The following is a 21,966-nucleotide window of genomic DNA, read 5'->3' on the forward strand; positions in this document are numbered from 1 at the left end:
TTGTCAAATAAACTATAGTATTTACTCGGAAGATTTGGAGAACTTACAGGATTTTCTTAGGTAAAAATTTGTTATCATTAGCATTGAATTTTTAATTACTAGTTTTGCTTTCCCTCCCCCAAATCCTCAGAACACAAATTTGGGGGAGACCCTCTTTTTTTTCCCCCCAAAAAAGCTTTCAGTAAAGAACTGCTATGTGAAAGTAGTGTCAGTGGGTTGTTCAGATCTGAGTCAGGTAAGATGAATTTCGAAGTCCCACTTAGTCAATAACGTGTCCCTGTTCATACAGTACAGAATGTAAGTGTAACACATACACGGAGCTGGGAATAGAAATACATTTCACTCAATGGAGACTAGGAGGGAAAAGGGAGAAGGGAGAAGAAGGGATTGGAGGAAGCGTAGATTAAGGGATGGACTAGTCTTAAGCAAAACAAAGGATGTACAAAAATATTTATAGCTGTTTGAGGTGACAAAGAATGGGAATCTGAAGGCATACCCCTGAATGGGGAAATGGCTAAACAAATTATGGTATTTAAATGTGATAAAATAATATTGTGCTGTAAGAAAGGATGAAGGGGATGGTTTTAGAGAGACTGGGAAAGACTTGTATGAACTGGTGCAGTGAAGTGTCCTGAAGATAGAGAACGATTTACAATGATAACATTATTGTGAGGACAACTTGGAGAGAAGTAGAGCCTTTGATCATCATAATGACCAAGCAGAATCCTAGAGAACTCAGGATGATTCTTACTACCAGTCTCCTGATAGAGAAGTGAAGGACTCCGAGTGCAGAAGGAGACAGATTTTTTTTTTTGGACATGACCAAATGTGGGAGTTTGTTTCACTTGACTCTACATGTTTGTAAACTCGGGTTTTGTATTGTATTCTTACTTGTGGGGGTGGGGGGTTAAGAAGGGAAGAAGAGAAGGTAGATTTTTGCTGATTGAAAAAAAAATTTTAAAAAGAAATATGTATATAGAAAAGATTACATCTATGTTATAAAAAGTGAGGGAGAAGATGTGCTTTGATTTGTAAGAAAAAGTGAAATTCCCATGTATGCATTAAATAACATGACTAATTTACAAGAGTTATATGAACAAGATGTTGCCACTTTTCTTACTAATAAAGGAGTTTGCTTATGAGCAACAAATTCAGGGTAAATCATCAGGAGTGATGCTAAGAGCAAGGAATTCATGATTGTCCACACGGCTAAATCGTTTTAGCAATGGCTTTGTAGGGAAATTCAAACTGTTTCCTCCCAGCTTAGTAGTTACCATAGGGGTTTTTTTTTAATCAACTTTCCATTATTCTGAGTATTTTTGGAACAAGTTTATAGGCTTGAGAAATTTTTAAAAGTAAAAGCTACACTGGGATAATGGATTGCACTTTGTCTTCTGTGTATAATTGTTTTAATTGCCATTTTTTGTTAGATTGGAAGCAAAATTCCACTGGATATAGTAAGTAAATGAATAAAGCAAACTTGCATGTTGGGGGTGTGTGCTGAGTCTGTTAGGATATGCTATCTTGGTTTGGACTTGAGCCAAATAATCATTTTCTCAAAGCATGCCTTAAAACCCTATGATAATGCATGTGTTGATTTTTAATTCAATCTTTTGCTGCTTCCTAAACATGAAAATTGACAACAGAATTCACGCTTCTATTATAATTTTTAAAATTTCCCTGCACTAGATATACCTGTCTAAATTGTGTATACAGATCACATACCTCTAATATGTGATCTGTACACATATGTACAGCATGCCACTCTTTGCATCTGGTAATAAGGAGTGAAAAGGAGTGGTCTCTGATTTGAAATGTTAACAAAATCCAGATACTATATTTGGTTTTGAATGGACCATGGTTCAGGGATATTTCTTCACTTAAGAAGTCTAGAACCCAGGGCAGCTAGATGGCACAGTAGATAGAGCACCAGCCCTGAAATCAGGAGGACCTGAGTTCAAATCTGGCCTCAGACCAAATACGTGACACTTACTAGTGGTGTGACCCTGGGCAAATCACTTAACCCCAATTGCCTAAAAAAGAAGTCTAAAACCCAGCCTTGGTAACTGCGGTTTTATGCAAAAGGTGAGGGAGAGATAATAACTGATGGCTAGCTAGTCTTTATATAGTGCTTTAAGGTTTGCAAAAAGCTTTGCAAATATTATCTCATTTTATCTTCAAAACAACTCTGGGAGGTAGGTGCTATCATTAGCCCCATGAGACAGAAAAGTTAAGTCCCTTTCTCAGGGTCACACCGCTAGACCTGAGGCCAGAATAGAACTCAGGTCTTCCTGACTCTGAGTCTCAAACTTTGACAAGCTAACAGCTTTGCTCCTATTGTGGAAATTGGACCCTGTGGTCTTCACAGCTGCATTTTGTCTATACACTGATGTCTGGACTCTTTTTTTTTTTTATGTAAAGGGGCCTTGCCAAAATGATCTTCTTCAGGCCTGTCCAGGTTTAAGTGTGTGATGCTTTCTTTGGCACCTTTTCAAAATATCAATCTTGTAACTATCATGTTGTTTAGAAATAGGGGCAAATGTATGCTGTTGAACATGGCAAACAGGAACCACAAGGACTGTATTCAAAAGTATAATTAGCTCTTTAATTGCTCTTTTGAATATCACAATTACAGTTCCTTCCCAGAGCATCTTTGTTCGGACGAGATAGAGACCATGTGAAGAAATGCATTCTATGGGTTATCAGAAGAACTTTTTTTAGGCAAGAGTTTCAGCCTCTCTCCATCAAATCTGCCATTAGAGCTTATTAGCAAGTAGTGGAATTGGCTAATTTTGCATTCATTTTCCCCCATCTTTTTCCCACATTCAGTGGAGGTGCTGACAGAGAAACCAACAAAAAGCCAGCAGCAGATGGCAAGGAAGCTAGCTGTTGATAGTGCACACACTAGATAAACATGCCTCTGAAGTGAAGTCAGAAGAGCTCAGGTTTAGATGCTTCTGCTTTGAGAACAGCTATATTTTATATGGGATGGAAGCAGGACTGCAAAGATGCTTTAAGTGTGTCCATCAGAATAAGTGAGGCAGCAGCACTGGCAAGCCCCCACGCCTGGAATTTTCTCCCTCCTCGCCTCTGCTCTTGTATTCTCTGGCTTTCTTCAAGACTTGGCTCAAATGCTGCCTTCTGCAAGAGGTCTTTCTTTGTTCCCTGTAGGTTACTTATGTGTATGTATCTTTGTATGTGTCTCGTATATATCTATTTATTTACATGTTTTCTCATTCTTAAGATTTTCTTTGAAGTCAGGAACCATGTGTGCTTTGCACAGTCCCTGAAACATAGTAAATGCTTAATAAATGCTTATTGATTGATTGATTAAAAGAAGAGGGTAATGTGATATACATTGAAGAGCACTTTTATTGTTAGGAGACCTGAGCTCTAATGCCAGCTCTGCCTTTAACTCACCCTCTAACCTTGAGGCTTCTTAATCTCCCTGGGCCTCAGTTTCCTCAGCTAGCAAATGAGGACAGGAAGATCTCTCAGGCCTCTTCCAGCTCCGAAATCTTATGAACTTCAATAGATAACACTTTTTTTAATTTAAAAAAATGATTAAATTAATTTATATCTGACTAACATGACAGAGAACAGTTTCTTTATCTTTGTGTGTGATGTATCTGGACTATTCAGTTCTGTCTCCTTGTCCCATCCCTGAGGAAGAATATAAACTATGAATCTCCAGGGTGCTGTTACTCATAGGGAGAGACGGCATGGTGCAATGGAAAGAGAACTGGACTTAAAGACAGGAGAAATCTGGGTTTAAATTTTGCCTTCAACATTGACTGACCATGAGCAAGTTACTTACTTTTTCTGAACCTCTGTTTCTTCAAGCATTCATTAAGCATTTCCTATGAGCCAGGTACTGTGGTAAGTGCTGGCTAATACAAACTCATTAAATTTTATAGTACAATAATAATATCCTGCCTTCAAGGAATTTACATTCGCCTCTAAAATAGAAGATAATAGTACCTGTAAAACATAACTTACATGGATGATGTAATCAGATGAAATAATCAATGAATAAAAGGAAAAGCATGTATTAAGCACTTATATGTTGGGTACCCTGCTAAATAATGGGGATATAGATTCAGCCACTGATTTATTTATAGGCACTTACATCCTAATAGGAGGAGATGACACACATAGGAGAGTGGTGACCAGGGAAGAAAGTTTGGTTCTGGGGAGGGTCAACGAGAAGGAATACATGCACGAAGGCAGGCAGATAGTGAGATGGCCTTGATGGATGGATGAATACTACGGTGAAGTATGGGTCTAGGGTCAATAGTAGATATGGCAGGCAAAGTGGGCCAGTTTGCACACACTCAGGCACCAGTCAACTGGGTTGGGCCCTAGAACTCCAGTGCCAAAGATGAATGCGTTATTTTCCCTACAGGCTGAGGACATGGCTTCTGAAAGACTGAGGTTTGGAGACCCAGGCTTCTTGTCCAGTGTACAGAAAAGCGCTTTACAAACTTTAAAATACTATAGAAATTATTGTTTTCCTATCATCATCAATATTATTGTAACTAACGGAGGTGCTGATCTCCAAACTGACATCTCTTCCTTGCCACCCCACTATCAAAATGGTCTTCCTGTACCTTACCCCTCCAGGATTGATAGGTTGGTCTAAAATAAAGTATAGAAAAGCTCCTCTGAGTCATTAATATTCAGTGCTGAAAAATCTTAAGAGAAATTACTGATCTTTATCTTTTTATTTTTTTCAAGTTATCAGCTTTATTGAACAATTGGCCGCTAAGTTCAATTTCTTATGATTCTTGCATAGCTACTCTTTTCTGCTGACTTCCTTTTGCATTTTTTAAAAAATTTAAATATTTTTTCTTTATCTAATATTTAAACCAAAGATTAAAACTGACAGCAATTTTCCAAGTATTCATGAATATTTCAATGTTAAAAATATATTTCCAAAATTAAATGTAATTTGATAAATTATAAGTAATTCAGAATTAAGAAAATGGGACACAATACAATATAGAATTGAATTATTATCAAAAACACACTAATTTTTCTGTTATATTAGTTAGAAAAGACCCACACAGTCCTGAACCACCACATTAAAGAGATGATGAGTGCTATTATTTTTGGAAGAGACCATAGGAAAATTGTTGTGGATATTTTTTACTCAGAGAAAGTTATTCAAGTGTACTTTCTGCCTTTGAAATATCCTGGAAAACTCAGGAGTAGCAATGGTTGTGAAATTATGATCCTATACTTAGAATTTCAAGTGGAGTTGTCCAACTTTTTTATTTTTGTTGTACTGAAATCTCAATTTACTGTTGCTAAAGCCAAGAGCAATGGTGTGTATTTATCACCTCTTTCTATGTGGATGCTTTGGAAGAGCCTCTGGGAGTATACCTAAAGGTTTCTGTCACTAACAGTCATAGTGAACTCTTTTGGGATGCTCAGATATATTCACGATGGTTATAAAAGATGGCAGTAATCAAAATGTTACAGTCACATATTAAATAATGAGTGTAAAATAAACTCTTGTAATAAAAATGCATAATAATTTTTAAAAGCACCATTCCTTTTCTTCACCTTTTCAGTGGCTTCTGAAAGATTCTTTTCAACTGCTTCAGCAAATTAACATATTGAGCTAGTCATCATAATTTTAGAAGTCATTGTTTTTTTGCATCTCTTGTTTGTTTTTGGTCTAGACCTTTGTTTCTTTGTTTTAGGGGGTGAAGAAACTTCTACCAGTGCTGATTGAAAATTGTTTTGCAATGTATAGTCTTAGAGAGTTGCCTGGGGGTGCTGAGCAGCCAAGCGATTTGACCAGAGACACACAACTAGTATGTGTTAAGGATGGGACTTGGCACAACTCCAAGGTCAGCCCATTGACCATTGTACCACATGCCCTCTCAATGCTTTGTTAAAGTAATAATTTACTTATTTAAATTATCTTCTTCTTAAACACTGAAGGTCATGGTCTCAGTATTCCACAGTCTTGTTATCTCAATAAGCTTCTTCCTGATAGGTGTTAAGTATCCCTATCAAATGAATCTTGGCTTTCTTTTGTTAGACTTGGTATTGTAGATGTGTAAGCTAGAAAGGACTTTAAGTTATCTAGTCCAGCTCCCTTATTTCACAGATAAGGAAACCAAGGTTTATTGAGGTCAAATGACTTGTTTAAAGTCATACAGGAAGTTAAGTGAGATAGAGCTAATATTCAAACCCAGGTTCCCTGACTCTAAATCATGTGCTCTTTCCACAGTATTACATTGCCTCCTCCTTAATAGGTGTCTTTGAAAGAATCATAAAAAGTGTTGGAAGATATTTTAGAAATCATCTCAGCCAACCTCCCACCAAGTAAAAGGGATCTCTGCTACAGCACCCCTAGCAAATTGTCATTTTGCCTTGGCTTAAACACATACAGTCATGGGGAACTCACCACTCAACCCAGAAAACAATGCACCAGCACCATTAGGTTGTATCAACCTGCTCTTCTTCCTAATGAATCTTGACACTGAAAGCATTTCTCTTTAAGAGCGTAAGGTTATTTCTTCCTTATTAGCTGAGAAGCGGGGGTATCAGAATATTTTTGATGGCATATACCATACTTAAATGTTTTCCAGTTACAGGAAAATGTTGTGTGCATAATCACCCTTGAAGATCTTGCATGTCCTTTGTTGGAGCTTTGCAGTGAATTTTCTCAGACTACCCTTAAAGGCATCCTGTGACCCTCATGACTGCATTTTGGCCTGGTAACCCTGAGGCAGGTGGGGAATGCTTACTACTAAGGCAAAATCATTTGGATGATTTGTCTGTGAATTGTGCTCTAGCTACTCATGTCTTTGGTTCATGATGGAGTGGAACAGTATAAATCTGTTGTTACTTGGTTTTCTGCACTGATGATTATTAGCAGCTGGCACATAATGGCACAACAGTGGGCACAGTCTTGACTCTTTCTATATCGACATTCTCTGAACTAAAGTTGGCAGCCAGCATTTTCATTTCTCTCACATGCTAATCATTAACCTCATGTGTCACACCCCTGCAGAGCACTTCTGACACCATTTCATGACATCCATGAAATCTGATCACATTGGCCAATGATGTCTCCAATGTTGTTGCACCCCAGCAGGCTTGTCAAGTCTGGGGTATTCTGCCGAAAGAATGTATCATTTCCCATGTGAATGTCTTAAAATCAGGCAAGCACAGTCTTAACAGTGTTATCTTAGCAGAGACATAATGCATTAGTTTTCATTCTAGTCCTGGGGACTGTGACCTTTCTCTCTTTTTCATTTTCTAGCCCAGTCCTTCAAACACATAATTAAGAGTGAGTGACCCAAGGTTTTTTTGCCACTGCTTTGCTACTTTCCCAAGATTATGAGAAGTTACTGTCACCAGAGTCAGTGTTATTGTGTTACTTTTCCCCTCAATTTGTGTCAGGCCTTGTAATTATTATACATTAATTACTCCCTTTCTTACAATCTATGATCCAGCCAAACTGACCTTCTTGCTGTTCCTTAATACAAAATATTTTATCTCCCATTGCTACACCTTTGCAGTGGCTTGTCCCTTGTGCCTGAAATTTATTCTCGTTTCTGCCTTCTTGAAACTCTTGTTTTCTTCAAAATTCTTTTTGAGACACTTTCTACATGAAGACTTCTAGATTTCCCTCGGCTGCTAGTGCTTTCCCCTCAAAAAATTTACTGTGAATTTATTTTGTATATCCTTATTTATTTTTATATATATCCTATATTTATATCCTTATAATATATGTGTGTGTGTGTGTGTGTGTGTGTGTGTGTGTGTGTGTATATGTATATATATTTTTTCCTTGATAGAAAGAAAACTTCTTGAGGGCAGAGAGTGTTTATTTTTGTCATTTCATCCCCTTCCTTACACACTTCCACATTCGGGTACATTCTTTTATCTTATGATCTTTTATCATTATGTGTTTCCATCTGCCTTCCAACACCTAACCGTGTTCTTCCTCCTCCCCATGACCTCCAGTTCCACCATCCCTCAGTCATCACCCCTGCATTAGCTGTACTGTCCTCCCTTCCTTACCTTGACCCCTTGATGGACCAGTTCAACTTTATACAAGCTGCCACAATCAAGTCTCTTGATTCCTTGTCCTAGTGCCGATCATGCCTTGCCAAACCTCAACCTTGGATTACTCCCACCATCTACTACCTTTTCTCCTATTCATTTAAAATTTTAAAATCTCAAGGGATTTTAAAATCCTATGCATCTGCAACTTATGTTCAGCTCACTTACAAAGGCCTTAGATGTCTGGGGCTCAGGAGGAATTTTTCATGGAGATGAAGAAAAGCATGAAACTATGTTGACTGGGTCCACTGCAAAATTATGTTACATAATCTCAACTGGGCCCTAATGACAGGACGGCAGTCCTTTTACATCTTCCTAATCAATTCACTATCCCACTGACCATGACATCTATTCCAAAACTCTAGAAATGTAGATCTATATTGTCCCATAGTTGATGACTAGAGAAAAATCATCCAGTATACTGAATTAATTTTAGCTCAGGAATTTTTTTTGAACATGGTCTAATAATTGTCATACTACACAATTATTTCATACTTATATTTTGCCTTGTTAAACTAAGGATGAGTTGAATTTAGTAAATGTTAAGCAGCTATCATGTTAAAAGCATCAGATGAGGCCCTGGGCATACACAGGCAGAACAAAAATCAGTCTCTATCCTCAAGGAATTTTACATTGCAATGAGAGAATAAAACAAATAGGCGCAAGATAATTTGAGAAGAGAAAGAACAGTCACAACTGGGGCAATCAAGAAAGATATCTTGCCCTAAGTGACATCTTGAAGGAAGCTAAGGATGCTGAGAGCAAGTGAGGAGTGACTACATCCCAGGGCTGTGGGACCAGCCCATGCAAAGGCATTGAGGCAGGAGAAGAAATGCCAACTCCGGGAAACAGCAAAAAACAAAACAAAACACAACACTTTGGCTGAAAAGTATAATTAGACGAAAATCTAAGTCTGAAAAGAGAAGCAGAAGCCAGGTTGTGAAAGATTTCAAATAACTCGAACTAAGAACTTAGTGTTTTATCTTAGAGGCAAAGCTAGGCAATAAGCATTTATTAGGTACTTACTGGCATTGTGTTAAGCACTAGGTATACAGGTATAAATAAAAAGATAGTCCCTACCTTCAAGGAGCTTACATTCTAACAGGGGAAAGCAACATAGAAAGGAGAGCTGAAAAGGGAGTGGGGGTGGGGGTAAAAGGTAACTCTAGAGAGGTGTGGTGTCCAAGTCTAGAACCAAAAAGCATAAGCCACAGGGGTATGAAGTTTGTCTGGCCTGGGCCTCTCCCCAGAATCAGTGCTCCAGGAGGAACTCAGCAATGTGAGAAAAGGGCCTACCTGACACAGGGATGTTCCAGGTTGAAGGGGCTCCAGGAGCTAAGTGAAATTCCATGGCAATGTGGCAGATGAAGCATGGTGGCAAAGTCCAGGAAGAATTAGAGGCAATGGTAAACAATGGAAATTTCTTGATCAGGAAAATCTTGATCTTGTCAAACTAAGAAGCTTATTTTGGCAACTGTTGAGAAGATGGATTGGAAAGACCAGAAAGGAGAGAGTAGAGTAAGAAGACAACTTAGGGAGGCTATTGCAATAGTTCAGGTGAGAGATGATGAGGGTCAGTACTAAGGTCCCGGACGTGTGAAATGAAGACTAGGGATGGAGGAAGAACTATTTCCAAAATGGAAGTGACCAGACTTGGCAACTGATTGAATGTGAGGGGGGAGGGAGAACTGAGTCTAACACAGGTCTTGAACTTGAATGACTAGAATGATGCTGATTCCCCAAACAAAAATATGAAATTGTGTATGATTTAAGAGACAGGTTTAAGGAAAGAAGATAATGATTTCTGTGTGTCTGAAAAGGCTACCATCCTTGTATAGGTTCTCAGTTCAACTAGCACTACAATATCTACCTCCTCAAAAGGTTTTTCCATCTCTACTGCACCTCACCTCAATCCTTCCCTAACACCATCGTCTCGTGCACAGTTCTGGGCAAGTCACGTCTTTGCTCAAAACAAGCCTATTACTTCTCAGGGCAGATATTGGAAAATCTACTTAGCAGGCCAGGTGGTAATAAGAACTTGTATTAGGACATGGCAGTGAGAACAAAGAGGAGGGTATTGATGCAGGTATTATGTTGCTGAGGCATTGTGGATGGTCACAGATTAGATCTAAAAGGTGAGGGGCAGAAAAGAGGCAAAGATTAACACCAAAATTTCAAAGCTGGGAGAGTGTTTGAATTCTAATACCATAGACAAAAATAATGAAGTCAAAAGGAAAAATAATTTAATATCTAAGGGGAAAGGTCATAAACTCATTTTTGGAGATGTTAAGCTTGAGGTTTTTGGTGACAAATCCAGATGGGGATGTTCTATATGTCTGGGGATCAAGGGAGAAGTTGGAGCTAGGGCTATAGTTATAATAAGTAAGTGTGAGAGGTTTGCCAAACACCTGCTATATGAGTTCTTTAATTGGACCCTCATAACAACCCTGTGAAGTAGGCACTATAGGTATTATGATCCCTATTTTACAAGTTAGGAAACTGAGGCTCAGAGATGTTAAAGGACTTGTTCATGATCATATGACTACTGAGTGTCTTCCTGACTCCAAACCTAACTCCCCCTCTTTCCCTGTCTCCTCCTTTCCTCTCCCCCACCCCCAATCTTGACCGCATCCCCCACTGAATTAGAGGTGAGTTTGAGCCAGAACTTCTCAGACTTCTAAAAGGGTGTGTAGGGCCCTCACTACCCGATAGCACTGGCTGATGGGCTGACTCGCAAGGTTGAGGGTGCGTGCCTAAGTGGTATTTCATTCTTAAACACTGCAATGTGGAATGTGAAAGAGAATTCCAAGCAGGGCTGCCAACTTTCCAAAGGCTCTGGTCTGCTTCCAGCTTTTTGTAGACTTCAAGCCTCTTCAGTCTCTTCTCAGCCTTCCTTCTCCAAAATAAATAGTCTGACTTCTTTTTTACCTTTCTTTAGAAATTCTGCTTTTTAGCGCTTTCTCTCTCTCTCTCTCTCTCTCTCTCTCTCTCTCTCTCTCTCTCTCTCTCTCTCTCTCTCTCTCTCTCTCCCCCCCCCCCGCCCCCTTCAAGTTTATTTCATTCTTAAGTGGCAGAGCCCAGTGCTTTAGTGTTTAAGTAGGATGAACTAAGATGAAGACCACCTCATATGGCCTGTTCAGAGTCATGTTTGCTTATTTTTTTAACTGCATGCTTTTAAATTGGTTCGTGTATGGCTTTTGTTATACTGTAACCCCTGAAGTTTTTCTTGCCACAATTTCAAATAGCCACTCGTAGCCCTTCTTTGATATCTGTGATTTGGTTTTCCCCTCAAAAATTTCGATGACAATGATGATTGTTTTGATAAACCTGTAGCCAATAGGCTTATTTTGGGACTCATGTTTATACTTGATTTCATTTCCCTTCCAAAAATATTCTGAAGAACATCATAGTGGAAAAAACACTGCCTCTTGAGTCAGAGGATCTGAGTTCAAATCCTGCCACTGATACTTACTAAGTTAACAAATCACATAATTTCCCTGGGCCTCAGTTTCTACCTCTGGAAAATAAAAGGTCTAGACTAAATGACCTCTGTGGTTCCTTTAAGCATCATGCCCATGATCCTGTGATGCTTTTGCAGCTTTGTCTCTTGGATTGCTTTGAAAGACAAGCCATTAAGACTCCCTTTGTCTGAGTTTTCTGATTCTGTTGTTACTTCTTCAATTCTGGCTCTTTCCTCTCACTTCTTTTAACTTTGAATGTTGTCATCTACTCATCTCAAAAGGTGTCAAGAACCTCCCCATTAAGTTATAACTCTCTATGATGCCCAGAGGTGAGGACTTTCTGCTTCCCTACTCAGAAAAAGTCTAGTTGAACATAGGAATGAGAGCATGGGGAAAAGAATGGGAACTGTACAGTTGATTGTATCTGACACAATAACAGGAATTAGTAGACACTCCAGATATGATATGTTGTGAGCAAGGAGCCAGAATTTTGGAGAGGAAGAAGAATAACAATAAGTCAGATAAAGAATATGTGACAGTAGCCATTCCATTAAATTGTTGACTTACATGATGGTCACCTTTCTAAGAAATTTGGGTTTTATTGTATAACTGAAAGAATATTGATTGTATTATTTAGGTTTGTAAGTGTTATATTAAACCTACAACTTGCACCTGAGAATAATGTATACATTTGTATCCTGTATTTATGAGTTGGTGGCAGCATGTGCTTGATGGAAAGAGCCTTGGAGTCAGAAGACCTGATTTCAAGTCTCAACTTCAGTATTCATTAACTTTGTGAGCCTTAGAAAATCACTTACTCTCTCTTTGCCTCAGTTTCTCATCTTAAGATGGTGATACAGTACTTGAAGTGTCTACCTTAGGGATTTGTTGTGAGGAAAGCACTTTGTGAACCTGGTAGCACTATAGACATGTGATTTGTTGTTTTAGGTCTAGTAGAAATGGTGCTATTAGGAAAATACATTTCCTGTGATGCTGTAGACTGAAAAAGCACCCCCTCCCCCCAAAAAAAAAATGAGGAAGGAAGAGGGGGAAGAGAAGTTTTCAAGGGAATGGCAGACATAGGTAGAAGTTATCTTTTAGGGCAAGCAATGGAAGGTTCCTAAACCAAAGTAGGATTTGCAGGTTCTAGGCTAGGCAGGAATACAAAGACAATGTATTGGTGAACGGAAGTACCTAAGGCTTTCTGAACACGTGACATCCATGGAAGTTGCACCAACCTGATTGGGTTGTGTAGGTGAACAAGGGTCTAATGGACACAGAGTTGAGAATAATGACTTAACTACAAGGTGTACTGAGACTAAAGGTGCAGAAATGATGTGGACATTGCCTCGGAAGTACCTGGACTGTCTAACCAATATTCAAGCTGACATAGAATGTCCCTGGGCTAGAAGACTTCTCATGTAGCTTGGCTATATCTGTTAGCCCAAGGCTTTGTGCTATTTTTGAGACAGCTTAGATCAGAGAATGTATTATTATAAGTTGAACTGTATGCAGTCATAATATATAATGCTACATAATATATTCCAGCATGTGATTCATATGTGTATATGGGTTAAATTGCAAGTAACTGTATTATATGTAATTTCATCTTATATAATATGCACCTAAACCTATGCATGTTTATCCAGTTTAGATTACAGAGACAACAAATTTTTAACCAGAGGAGAATGTAGTGGATATGACAATGGCAGGAAAAAACTACATTTTCCAGAATACTATGGCCAGATAGTGTTTGGCAGAAAACACTAAACAAATGTGGCTAAGAGAATAAAGAACTATATAGAGTGAAAAGGGATAGAGAGAAGCTTCTGGGAGAATGGCAGATACAGGAAGCAGTTGTCTTTAATGCAAATAATAGGTTCCTAAAACAAAATAGGATCCACAGAGACCCTCTCTATCCACAGCCCCCCCCACTACACCTCCCCCCCCAAAAAAAAAAAACCCTGAACTCCTCTTGGGTTTGTGTCGATAGTGATGCAGAAGGAGAAAAGAACAGGGGCTACAGTAGCCCACATAATGGTCATTATTCCCCTGAATTTTTAAAAGATATTTAAGCTTCCAATTTGCAATCTTAAAGGAAAAGAAATTATAAATATAGATCCCACCTTCAAATAAATCACTTGAAAGTCACCTCTCCTTACTTCTCATAGAAATGCTCACACACAACAGAAACTGGAAAATAAGGGAGTGTTGTCAAATCTATATTTCAGTTAATATGGACATTAATTGCTTTGTAACTCTAGAGAAATCATTGTCCTTGGATGAACATCTCAAAGATTAGGAAGGATTGCTGAAGATGCACCCAAAGCAAGACCAAAATACTAGGGAAGTTCCTTTTCTACCTGTCACCTCCTCTGTCTGCAATCCTACTGTTTTCTGGTTACAGTGAAAATATCAGAGTGAAGTGGGAAATCTTTCAGCTGTTTGGGTTGCATAACTGCTAATTACACTGAGACCTGGCTTCACATTTGTGTTGTAGTAGCCAGTTAATATTTTCCATATAACCTTCCAAAGTGAAATAAAATGGATTAAGTTTCAGGATGGTATTTGTTAGAACTATAATTGGTAATTTTGATGCCTGTGGCAAGCAGCACAGATCATACCCTCAAATTATCTTTACGATTGTGATTTTTAAACTAATAGAAATAATTAAGACAAGTTCAACTGAAAGGGAGGGGAAATGGTAGAAAAGAAGGGATATTTTCCTGTTACAGATATATATGTAAACATGTATGTATCTATATGTATGTGTGTGCATGTATATATACATATATACACACACATATATACATATATACATATACATATATATATGTATATATACATATATACACACACATATATACATATATACATATACATATATATATATATACACACACACACACACACACACACATATATATATATATATGGAGAGAGAGAGAGTGTTTGCAAAGCACTTTATAATTATTGTACTTTCCCCTCACAATAACTCTGGGAGGCAGATGTGAGGCAACTGGGTTAAGCAATTTGCCTGCATCACACAGCTAGTGATATGAGGCCAGATTTGAACTTAGACCTTCCTGACTCCAAGTCCAACACCCTATCCATTGTACTATCTAGCTGCCTCTTACATGTAGTTTGAATTTGCGATTGGCTTTTTCCCAGGAGAGAGAGAATCTGGTTCTTTAAATCCCCATCTGGGAAGTTTATCATTTGGAAGAAATTGAATGAAGACAGAATGGTATTTTGCTTTTCTCTTATAGGCAAAGTATTGAAATCCCATAATGGTGAAATGCAGTGGCCTGTAGCTTAAGATCAAAGGCAGAGAAGCCAGGGCAACTTTGACTCAGCTGAGAAGGATCTATTATTTCTTCCATCCTGCCCTGCCCCCAGGGTGGATGAACCCTTTGCCAGCCTCATTTGATAACTGCAGGGACACCAGAGAACTTCCAAAGCAAACACTTACAGAGACTGTATTCTTTCAGGACTCCATTCTAAGAACCATTGTACATTGGACTGTGTTTTGTTCTAAGGTTCTCCCATATCTCTCTCTCTCTCTCTCTCTCTCTCTCTCTCTCTCTCTCTCTCTCTCTCTCTCTCTCTTCTCTCTCTCTCTCTCTCTCTCTTTCTCTCTCTCTCTCTCTCTCTCTCTCTTTCTCTCTCTCTCTCTCTCTCTCTCTCTCTCTCTCTCTCTCTCACACACACACACACACACCACAACACACACACACACACCCATACACCCATACACCCATACCCCCAACCCAGCAAAAAAAGAAAAAAAAATACTAAGTGCTTCTAAAGAACTTTGACTCTGGCATGGAATGATCAAAGTATTTTATTTGTAGGGTGAAAGAAGTCTATTAAAAAATAAATATTCTGGAAACATGCCTGGAATGTTGCTATAAACAGTATATTGTCTTCTTGTCCTTGTTCATCATGTTTATGATGGTAGATAAAGTGATTCTGTTCTCCTTTGATTAAAAAGTTCAAGCTAGGACAGGATTTGGGTTGGTACAACAGGGTCAATTCCCGGAAGCTTTGCAGGTGATAATGCTTTAAAAAAAAAAAAAAGACAGAAGAACAGCTGTCCCTAAATTCTGTCACAGCCCAAGCTCATTTCAAATGTTTATGAGAGTTTTTTCCAAAGGTATCTGTGTCCAAGCTAAAATTAAATGTATTCTCATTATACAAAGAAATCCAAGATTGCTAAAGTTCCAGATTCTCTTTGAAAGCATTCAGTCAAAAAAGAAAGAACACCACAATGCACTTAGACTTATCAATGTCCCAATGCTGCCATTGTGATTACTTCTGTTGTATTTTTATCAAGTTTAAAATTATCATTTTAGTTGCTGATTTTACATAACAGTTTGAATGGTCTGCTAAAGATGCAAATGACAATCGCCATTCTATTATTATTGTGCTTTGTCCAAAATTCATCAAAAAGAGTCTAGTGTTAAACTGAGCATTGTTTTTTAAGTTTTTAGGTTGCTGTACACCATAATAGAAAGCTAAGTACATGTCTGGGTGTGTGTTTAAACTCAAGGACTTTTTTGAATAGGAAATATTGGTCCTTGATAAAGTAAATAAGTTGAAACTCAATTCAGCAAGTACTTATTAAGTTCCTACTGTGTTCAAGGCACTGTGCTAACACTGTGTGATGATCAACTATGATAGACTTAGCTCTTCTCAGCAATACAGTGATCCAAGACAATTCCAAAAGACTCATGATTTGAAATGCTATCCACATCTAGAGCAAGAGCTATGGAGTCTAAATGCAGATTGAAGCATACTATTTTCATTTTTGGGGTTTTTTTTCTTTGTGTTTTTTCCCTTGTTCCATTTCTTCTTTCACAACATGACTAGTGTGGAAATATGTTTAACATGATGGCACGTGTATGACCTGTGTCAAATTACTTGCTGTCTCAGGGAGGGGGAAGGGGAGGGAGAAAAAATTGGAATTCAAAATCTTATAAAAAATGAATGTTGAAAACTATCTTTACATGTAATTGGAAAAAAAATAAAATATTATTTACACATACAAAAAAGGCACTGTGATAGATGCTGAGATATAAAGGAAAAAAATGAAACCATCCCTGCCCTCAAGGAGCTTCCATTCCAATGTCTTTAAAGTTTCTGTTTTGGAGATAATTTCACTGAATTTCTCCTACTGCCTCAAACAGGATGAAGCATTACTTAATTTTCTGAAGCTCTTTTTCTTCTCTATACCAACATTAGCATCCAGGAAACAGAATTTTATGTAAATGGGAAGATTCATGAGCCACTCTTCTCTTTCTGTCTCTGCAGCTTTTGGAAAGAACCAACAACAGTTTTGAGGAATCCGACTGCAATGCCACGAAGAGCCCGCTGCACTTAGCTGTAAGTGAAATGATGTCTGCGGCTTTGCCTGCCACAGACAACTAGACTTTTTTTTTCAGGCTTTTAAAATTAATGAAACCTTGGGACAGCTAGGTGTTCAAATCCAGCCTCAGACACATAACACTTACTAGCTGTGTGACCCTGGGCAAGTCATTTAACCCCATTGCCTAACCCCCCCCCAAAAAAATTAATGAAACCTGAAACTATGTTTTGATAGAAGGAATGAAACTTTTAAGATGGTGTTTCATGAAAAGCTAAGTTACTTGAGATGTCTAATAATGAAATAATGTTAAATATTCAGTATTAAAATTAATCGTTTACATATGTATATACATGAGTACATGTGTGCACACACACATATATGTATATATGTATGTATCTGTATATATGTATATGTATATATACGCACACAAACAGTGTGTGTGTGTGTGTGTGTGTGTGTGTGTGTGTGTGTGTGTGTATAAAACAAAGTTAGATAGACATTGTGGCATAGTGGATAGAGAGTCACCAATACAGCTAGCAGAATCTGGTTTCAAGTCCTACCTCTGACTGTATGACTCTGGGTAATTCATCTAACTCTAGACAATTTTCTAGGACTATAAGTTGCTGAGAAGGTGACAACTTGCATTTTTAGAGGGAGTTTCCTCCCTTTGAAGTTCCTTCACCAATGTTAATACTGGCCAATTCCCTATATTTTTGAAGGTTTTAACATAGGTATGAACTCACAGAAACTAGCTTATGCAAAGACTAGTACAATTATTTTTTGTGCTTAAACACTCAAACACTTGTACCCAAATACTCTCCGTCTGAGAGGTATCAGCTACAATACTCAGAATATGCACATGTTCCAGTACAAATTTGTGAGAATAAGATGAGATATGTATGTTTAGAGTAGCTTTGTTTGTCCTACTACTTAAAAGCAGAGTTTCCAAAGTGAGCTGCAAATCCCATTGCTCATACCAGTTCTAACCATGGAACTGTTGTCTCTCTTGTCCCCTACTAGGTTCTTCCACCATCCAGCCCAGGTCAATAGAGTTTTCCCTATTCTGCTACCACCTTTTCTCCATGTCTTTATTTCCTTATTCCCAGCTGGCCACAGAAAAGGAAATGGCTTCTTTATCTTAAATAACACGTAACCGTTCTCAAGTTTTTGTTCATTAATGGGTTTAGTTTAATGCCTTAGATTCCATTGATTTTTTTTTTCCTTTTGGAGACTGAGCCTCTCTAGTTCTTCCAGGCTGCAAGTATGAGGGTAGTGGACACTCCTGGACACAGTCCCACTGTTTACCAGCACAAAAGTTTTGGCCTTCTGTGTTTCTGACTTGGACCCATTTATCTTCCCATAGGCAGGCTTTTGGCCTATTTGTCCAGGATCTCACCATACTGATGCTATGCATTCTCTCTCCTGAGATTTCATCCCTCATTATTAATAGCCTGTTGGACATTTCAAACAAGATGTCTCAGCGATATCTGGAGCTTTTTGTGTCCAATACGGAACTTATTCTCTTTCTTCATAGACCCAACTCTCTTCAAAATGTCTAGATTTCTATCAAAGTTTGCATCATTCTTCTCCTCCCTTCTTTTTCTATCCATTCCTCACCCCCACAACCTGCTTTAATTCCATGTTATATCATTTCTCCGTTCTTGCTTACATTGAAGGAAATTAAGAAGGGAAAGAAGCAGAATTAAGGAGGACGGCCAGTTTGTTCAGGGGCTATTTGGATGTTACATGCCAACTGTAAAAGAAGGAATCTTTAGCTCTCTGTCTAGATTCTCCCTTATCTGACCCCTGTCTGATAAAAGGAAATAAAAACACTCACTGTGATAGCTCAAATGTCTTTGGTATGGGTGGCAGAAAGGGGGAAAACTGTCTAATCTCCTAGGTATACTAGTCATTCAGAATGTGCTTTTCAAGTTAACTGGCGTGAAATGGTTTGATGGCCCTGTGCATAGTAAAACCCAAAGACTGGTATAGGCAGTTTAATAACAACTTTGAGTGACTAAGTCATTTTGACTATTATACTCAAATTAATTACAAAGGATATATGAAAGAAGATGCTATCTCCATCTAGAAAAAGAACTGAAAAATAGAAGTAAGTATGTATAGAATGGTTTGACATATATGAGATATATATAGATATAGATATAGATATATAAATATATCCACACACAAAGTTTTTTTTATACATCTGTGTATGTATGTGTATATGTATATAGATATAGATACACACATATTTGTGTCTAATGATAGCTCTCTCTAGGGTGGGGGGGGAAGGGAAGAAAAAAGGGGAAAAAAAACACAAAGACTAGGAGAGGGAAAAGGAGCATGATTATGTGTTTATATTAATGTGCACAGCCCCTGGAATAATATCTCATTCATTCATTCACACATCAGCAATTTAGTGAGTACTGTGCTAAGTTTAAGAAGATTGAGGGGGTACAGAATGACTAAGACACATGCCCAAACCTCACAAAGCTTAGTAGTATATATTAAAATATCTCAATATGTAATCTGAATTGAATGCAAATAAACACTTAGAATTGAGGGCATGATTATTGGGTAGTCATCTATTTGACAAGCATTTATTATATATCTTCTGTGTGCAGAACACTGTGCTAAGCTGTTAGTGGGTGATCCAAAATGTGAATAAGACAGAGTCCCTGACCTTGTAAAGCTTATATTGTAGTTCAACAAGTAAACAAATGAATGAACAAATGCTTTGGGGGGAGGAGAAAGGGCATTTGGGGAGTTGATTGGACATAGAAATACTGAAATTCTTTTCTGGCACCAGCTGTTAGTGCCATATTCCTTCCTAATATAGAGTTCCTAGGGCAGCCTTTCCTTTTATTCTAGTAGGGGTGGCTTTGGGAGGCATGTAGAGTTATCATTTTCCTAAATAAATCATTTAGGGTTATCACAGGACTCAATTTTGAAGGTTTGCTATCTAGAATGCCAATGCATAATTAGTGTGAAGTGACTAGGGCTTTATCCCCCAAGGCATTAAAATCACTTAAAGTCCTTTAACAACATAGAAAGGGCAGGTAGGTGGCACAGTAGAAAGAGTGCTGGACCTGAAGTCAGAAGACTCATCTTCATGAGTTCAAATCTGGCGTCAGACGCTTATTAGTGTGTGTGACCCTGGGCAAGTCACTTAATTCTGTTTGCCTCAATTTGCTCATCTATAAAATGAGCTAGAGAAGGAAATGGCAAACTACCCCAGTATCTTTGCCAAGAGAACCCCAAACAGGTTCACAAAGAGTTGGGACTGAAACAACTGGACAACAACAGCAACATGGAAACTGCATTCTAACCTAGTTAGCAAAAATAAGTAGCTAACATAGGAAGCTACCACGATGGAGGAGTACGAGAGTACTTTTTCCATTCTGACATGTCTCCATGGTTTCCCCAGCCTTCACTCAGGTGCCCTGAGATCTCAGCCTCATGTGTAACCACTCCACTTACCCCTTTAACTGAGCACATATTTGACACCACTTAGTGTCCAGTATTTTCCAGAGCTGCAAAAATTACAGCTATGTTAGCATGTGCTTTCTCTTAACTCTAAAGTAGAGTTAATACGCTTTACCATGAAGTTAAGTGAATTCCAGAGTCTTCAAAAAAAAATCATTATTTTTTCTCAGTTTTTTTTTAATCATTTAGTAGCTTAAGCTTAATGAACTTGAGATACGGAGATGTACTAGAAAAATCAGTGGAGTGAAAGTCAGGAGACTTGGGTACTTCTCTGGTTCTACATTTAATTAGTTGTGTGGCCTTGGATAAGTCACACAATTTCTGATCTCCATCCCACCCCTGAAAGCAAACAAAACCAATCTAACTGTAATGTATTATGCTAACTTCCTTTGTACTCTGCATCCCCGAATCTGGTTCTCCTTTTTACTCGTGTGTCTTTCCTTAATTGGCTTTCAATTGAACAATTTAATGGGCAAGCTGTGATATATAAAAAATGTTGTTTCTTTACTGGATTAATTGTCTGTTTGCATTATCCCAGGCCTAACCTCAGTCAAATTAACAGAAAAAAAATTTTCACATAAATGTTTATTAGCTTTGTTATAGAGGATGATAAGAACAAAATCAAAAAACTTTGCATGGTGAGAACCAGTATGTATCTTGAAACATGTTAGGATGTTTAAATATGTGTATATTATTTCAGGTTGGGGACAGTGCCAAGTTTAGACATAAGCTACGTGAAATTTAGGTTTAAGTGTTAGTCTATGTAAGTTTAAACTGCTTAAAATTCTGTCTTGTACTTTTGTTCTTTTAACCCATTCAAATTCCAATGACTTCTCCAGAAGTTCACTTCAAAATGTCTGTAGTCCTTTTGTACTCTTTGAGCAAGGGTACCTAGATTGAAAACCTTTCTTTTATCTTTAGACAACTTTAGTGTTTATCTTTTTGAAAGCATCATATCTCCATGGATCATAGGATCATAGGTTTAGAGCTAGAAGTCCCACACCTCATTTTATAGGTGAAGAAACTGAGGCCCAGGGAGGTTCAGTGATTTGCCTTTGGTTACATAGTAAGTGTCAGAGCTTGGTTGTGAGGCCAGGTCCCTTGACTCTCCAAATTCAATGCTCTTCCCTTTATGCCATGATGACTTAAAATAGTGTATTTGAAGTCATGATCTTAGACCTTTAGGAATTTATTTTAGGACCTTTAAATGTCCTTAAAGGGAAAGGCCATTAAACTAGAAGTAGCATTACAGATATAAAAAAAATTTTCTTTTGATCTGGAGCAGCACATATTATGTCCACGGTAAATGGCATAAAATGTCCTTCATCGACTTTCAAAGCCCAGACACAGGCTCCATGCATGGAGACTAGATTCAAGTGTGGGAAGAGGGGGGTTTGAGGGCACAGCTAGTGTGGGAAGGAGTTCACAAGGGATGTGGCCTCCAGGAGGAGAATGAGGAATGTATGATTGCTTCCAATTTTAGCTAATTCTTTTTGATGACTGCATGATAAACTCTCTTGGTTTTTTTTTTAAATGTTACTTAGAGACAGCAGATGCTTTCAC

General features: G+C 38.1%; 1 protein-coding gene across 1 annotated transcript in view; it reads left to right on the forward strand.

The window, feature by feature from the left end:
- Positions 1–21,966, forward strand: part of ANKRD44 (ankyrin repeat domain 44) — a 366,840-nt gene that overhangs the window by 303,821 nt on the left and 41,053 nt on the right. Inside the window, 2 exon segments of the mRNA XM_020993541.2 lie at positions 1,431–1,457; positions 16,863–16,934. Of these exon segments, the coding sequence (XP_020849200.1) occupies positions 1,431–1,457; positions 16,863–16,934 (99 nt within the window).

Source organism: Phascolarctos cinereus, unplaced genomic scaffold (assembly GCF_003287225.1).
Source record: "Phascolarctos cinereus isolate Bilbo 61053 unplaced genomic scaffold, phaCin_HiC Scaffold_726;HRSCAF=1367, whole genome shotgun sequence".
NCBI classification, from domain to species: Eukaryota; Metazoa; Chordata; class Mammalia; order Diprotodontia; family Phascolarctidae; genus Phascolarctos; species Phascolarctos cinereus.